Raw genomic sequence first — 5,642 nt, 5'->3', positions numbered from 1 at the left:
CAGCAGATCCAGAGACCGTGAAAGAATAAGAGATACCCTGATAAAGCTGGACAGCTATACAGAGTATAAACACGCTCGAGTTTCTTTGAAGAAAAGTAACAAGGGACGCCCGTCACGGCTGCGTCAAAGTACCGCCGATCCTCTGTATCACCATACACACACACCGAAAAAGAAAAGAAAGAAAGAAAGAGTGAGAAAGAAAGAAAGAAAGAAAGAAAGAGTGAGAGAGAAAGAAAGAAAGAAAGAGTGAGAAAGAAAGAAAGAGATGTTTGTTGTATGACTGAGTAGAGAGGAGAGGTGGAGTGTGTAATGAATGGTAGTGTGAAAGATGAGAAAACTTTCCCTCATGCACACGAGAGAAGTGAAGCCGAGGAGGAAAAAGACACCGAAGACAAGAGAAAGACACCAATGTAGGCAAGAGAAAAGAAGCAAACAAAGACAAGAAGAAGAAAAAGCAGCACGGCAGGAAAAGTGTCTCATTACCAGACAGGAGAAACGATGACCTTCCTCGCCATCACTTCTACCTTTTTTGACGTCTCTACGTACGTAGTTTTGCATGTATAGAGGTCATCCCTAGGTAAACTCATACATATATATGGGCTTACCATCTAGATAGGAAATACGTGTATACACCCCCATCTATCCATACACAGAGAGAGAGAGAACAACACATGCGGGCCCTCCCTCGTATAGAAGCGGAGTGAACTGAGTGGATCCGTAATCTCCACTCCACCCCACTCAAGACAAGAGAGACAGACAAGCACGAAGGCGAGACTTTAAAAAAGAGAGAGAACACGTAAGACTTGTCCTTTCTTGTTGAGGGAAAGAAGAGACATACATAGACAATATCCATTCACCAACTGCTGCCCCTCATTCACTTCCTCTCATCACTCCTGACAAAAGGATCTCTCAACCGTCTCGACTCTTAACTGCTAGATAGAACAACGACACGCTATGATAGAGATGATAGACATCTCATCTCTTCCTCGGACAGGACTGCATTCCTTCTATTGAACAGAGGAGGGGATGAGAACATGAAAGAAACGATTCGAGTGTACGCCATTCTCCTGTATCTCCTGATGACACGTCTAGATATCTATCTATCTCTACACCTATATGAGTACATACGTCAATAGATTTAAGAGATAGAAAGGTAGATAGATGAATTGATTTCTAGATTGAACATACATTGATAGGGGGGAGATAGAGAGAATAGAGACAGATAGAGAGAGAAGACAGGTAGATTAAAGATACCCGATAGACGGATAGATGACTTGACTTGCCTTCCGAGAAGAATTTGTATACGGGGTGACTACATATTTTATTATAGATTCTTTCAAGACGTGAAGGTTTATCTGCACGTTGTCCCTTATCACTTTCAGGAGGAAGAGCATCCCGATCGCAGATTCGAACAATATCATCGACCCCTCCAGGACCTGCTTCATCAGGATCGGCTCTTGTGCCAACAGGTCTTAAGGTGAATCCCTTTCGTACCCCAGCAGACGGCGGTGAGGGATGTGTTGAAGAGGTTCCTTCTTTCCCGTCTCCTCCTGCTCCCCCTGTCTCTCCTCCGATGAGTTCACGATGTGCGATGCCTTTGATCCTGAAAGAAGTCGCTTTCTCAGGTGACTCCTCGACACGAAAGGACTGTAGAGCCAAGCCATCACCATTCTGCGCGAAATGCGTGCGAGTAGCCAAGCGATTACAGCAGGGCTTCCGTGTCTCTGCACCCGAATCGGGTCTCAACAATGGAGCTTCACAGGTGAACTTGCGACTCCATCCTACTGCTGCAGGAGCAGCACCCCCACCTCCTCCTGCGCCTGCGCCTGGACCTTGTCGATTACTATTAGTATTATTATTCTCAAGAGAGTGCGCTTGGCCGAAGGGGCGTGAACCACCGGTTAAGAGAGAGAGACCTGCTTCTTGTCCTCCGAAGGCACGTGAGACTCCACAGTGAAGACTTGTCTCTCTTTCATAAGGAGAATAATAAGTTTTCTGTCGATCGAGCCCAACTGTATGTGTACTACGATAGGACTTCAACCACGATAAGGGAGCATTCGCATGGGGGGGTGGGCTCCCCGCCGCACCCTCTCCACCTGCGGCTGCTTTGCTTCCTCCTTCACCGATCTGAGATGAAGTGCGAGGACCTGAGAACTGACGATGATCGATTGGAGATGAAAAGGAACCTAGATTTCGCGTTGGACCCACACGAAGAGATCCCTGTGTAGGTGAAGGTGCTGCGATATGACGTCTCACCCCCCTAGGAGAATCTTCGCTGTATAAAAGATTCAAGTCGGAGGTCTTCTCAGGAGCCGCAAGGGGCGCTACAGCGTTTTCTGGCGATGAAGAACTACTATTCGCCGCTCCTTCATTGCCACTCGGTGTATCTCCACCTCCGGCCACCCCAACCATACTAGCCCGACGTAAAACATTGGCGAAGCGACCCATGGTTACCTATATAGAGGTAAAGATGGGATAAGACAGAGAACAAGCAGGCAACTAAGAAGATGAGAGCAAAGGGAAGAGACCTAGAAGGTGCATGCAAAGAAGGGAAGAAAGAAAATAACCGTCGACTCCCCGCCACACTCGCGGAGAGGGGCGGGGGGACAAAGAAAGAGAAGAAGAAGACGAAAGGGCGTTAATGTGTGGGGTCCCACTGATACAGAGGATAAGAATGACAATAGTAAGGTGGCAAAAAACAGGGAGAAGAGAAAACTGTTTATCTCTTCAGCAGGTAAGAAGAAAGCATGGAAAAGAGAAACGAAGACGGAGGAGACAACTACTGAAGAGAGAAGAGACTCCTCAACTACGGCACAGAGGGAAGGAGAAACAACAGAAGAGTCTCCATGGTGAAAAAGAGAGGAAAGAAATACGACTGGAGAGCAGAGAGGTAAAACGAAAGAAAGCGATTTACATCATTTTGAGACCCCCTCGATTCGAAGGATATAAAACAATCCTATGAGATGGCCTGAGCCGGCCGACGAAAGAGAAGTTGAATGTCCTGCTCTCTTGAGACAAAGAAAGAGAAAGAAAGAAAAGGCCTCACGATAATGAAGGTGAGAACAATGAGGAGAAGAAAGGAAAGAAAGACAATAATGTGGGCCATGCACGATCTTTCACGAAGTAGAAGGAACCAAGAAAAGAAAGAACAGGGACGGAGACACCCCACAACAGGAGACAGCAAGGAGAAGCGACAAGGGAAGGAGTCGCGCGAGGGGCGCAGGGGAGATGGCCGATAAGTCCCCTTGAAGATGACGTTCGCAGGAGGATTAGTGAGACGAGACAGACAGTGAAAATCTCTGTATTCTGTATCTTCTCTTCCAGGCTTTACGAAAAAACACCCGTCAGAAGAAAAGCAAAGAAGATAGTAAAGCCGGAGGAGATGATGTGATAAGATGAAGGGTGATTGAAGCTGCGACCTAAAAAACCCATCCGCACCAGGTGGTGAATACAGAGATGAAGAAGGACATTTTCCTCTTCTCCTCTACTGAGAAACATAGGGGAAGGAAGAATTCTCCTGAACTAAAGCAAATGGAGAAAGAAGAAAGAAAGAAAGAACAAGAAAACAATTCTTTTTCCAACCGGAACAGCAAGGGGGGGAAGAGAGAGAAAAAAGCCCTCTCTCTCCCCCGGTCCGAGGCGATGACTAGTGATTTCTTCTTCCGACTGGAGTGTACGTACAGCAGAAAGGGGTAGGTCCGAAAAAACTCAAGGCCCCCTAGCAAAGGGAGGAGGAGACAGGAAAGATGAGGACGACTCGGAAGGGAAGAGAGGATGCAAATGAGAGAAAAGAAAGAAGGCGAGACCTGACCAGAACGTCCAGTAAGAGAAGCTTTCCTACAACCCACAGTCTCGACGCAGAAGAATGAGGGGCAGCACGGACTCGAGAGGGAGCAGACACTCGGAGAAGTGTAGCTACTTCCTGACTTCGCCGATGTACACGGTGGGGAGAAAGACGAGTGTGAAAACTGCTGATAAGATGCGTTACGCTCCGTAAGAGTTAGAGAAAGAAGGAAACGCGTGTAAAGTAAAAAGCGACAACGGAGAGGGAATAGACAGCGCAGGCTGTCTCGTACAGTAGAACACCACACTCGACAATAGGAGGTCGCCCAGTGACGTCCGTATATTCTTCTTTCCGACGGCACTTCCTCGCTGAAGAGTCATTCCTAAAAAGAGGGAATGAAGAGTGAGTGTATATATAAAAAGAACCCGCGGCCATTTTTCTCCGATGCAAATGAATCAAGAGGAATGCGTTTTATCAGAAGCTCAGGAGAAGCAAAGAAGAAAAAAAAGGACGACCAGGATATGCCTACATGAAGCAGCTATACATACCCCACGTCCATCTATGACAAAGAGACAGAAGAAAAGAGTGCCTGTCAGTTCGGGGGACCCTACCACAAGAATACGACAGAAGACTGACTACTTGTTTGAAAAAGAATCGAGTAGATTCCCCGTACGCGACAACTTCCAAGAGACGCCTCCCGTCTACTTGATGAGCCTGTCGTCCAAAACGGAGTACAGCAGAAATACCCTTCGTCCCGCGTCACCCGCTCAGCCTTTACGGCCAACTCTGAGCCCCCCTTCCCCGAAATCTCTTCTTGAGAAGGAGAAAACACTGAGGTTTCGGGGAACACTGCCAATCGGTCGGCTTCCTCGAAGGGCGCCACTTCGCCAGTAAGGAAAGTAAGCCAGTCATCAAAACACGATTTGAACAACATGGGGAGGGGCGTAATTCCTTAAAAACTGATTAGGAAGCGGAAACCATCCGCACAACTCCTACTGCCAAAAAAAAAGCAACAATTAAGACGAAGGAAAGGAGGGGGATGAGGCAAGCTAAACACCCCCCGATTCAACCCTTCTCGCAGGCATCCTCACGCAAGCGTGGCGTCCGTCGGAAGTGATTCTTTGAAGAACATGGCCTTCAAAACGGTACCAAGTTTGAAGATGTAAGAAGAGTGAGCGTCCGAACGGAAGAAAGAGTGGAAAAGTCAAGTCGGTATTCCTAGAAGATACTAGTGAAGACATTGACACGCAGTGTCCTTGTTCGGACCTGAAGACAGGTTTTCTTGTCATCATTGATTAATACGAAGAAAAACGATAGCAGATCCTTGTTCAGCCACGGATGAAAAAGACTTGACCGAACCCCGGGGAAATGCACGACGGGAAACTCCTCTCGGGGACGAATAGGCGAAGGTCGCTAGGAAAAAACGAGAAAACTCTTAGTCCTTCTGCGCTTACGTGAGAAAAAAGAAACAACACGACTAAGAGAGCTCGAAGACCCGAAGAAGCCCGAAGAAAAACGAGGCACGCGGGAGAAAACGAAGTCGCATATCTGAGGAATTAGGGGGAGTGGGAACACGGGAAAATCCACAAAAATAAGTCTTAGCTGTACCCCAAGACGCCAGCTCTGATAAACGAAAAAGCATCGCATGCTTTGACTATCTTTTGCTGTCTGTGAAACGAATCTCAAAAGTTTCTTAGTCCGACGCAGCAAGAGCCCTGAATGATGCGGGTTAGCACCGAAAAAAGGGAAATCGGTGTAAGAGCCCTGCCTCCGCGCACTGCAGCGACCCGCCGGCCACTAGGCGCGGGAGAATTCGGAGAGTCACAACGAAAGCATACATGCAAACAGAAAACAAAAA

General features: G+C 47.5%; 1 protein-coding gene across 1 annotated transcript in view; it reads right to left on the bottom strand.

Annotated features, from left to right (window-relative positions):
* Positions 1–5,642, bottom strand: part of CSUI_003430 (uncharacterized protein) — an 8,831-nt gene extending 3,189 nt beyond the window's left edge. The window contains exon 1 of the mRNA XM_068063628.1: positions 1,284–5,642. Coding sequence (XP_067924399.1) covers positions 1,284–2,448 — 1,165 coding nt within the window. The 5' untranslated portion in view covers positions 2,449–5,642. The remainder of the gene's footprint in view (positions 1–1,283) is intronic.

This window comes from Cystoisospora suis (assembly GCF_002600585.1).
Source record: "Cystoisospora suis strain Wien I chromosome Unknown contig_1527, whole genome shotgun sequence".
Lineage (NCBI taxonomy): Eukaryota > Apicomplexa > Conoidasida > Eucoccidiorida > Sarcocystidae > Cystoisospora > Cystoisospora suis.
Note: the sequence above shows the minus strand (reverse complement) of the source record. Positions and strands in the feature narration are given on the sequence as shown.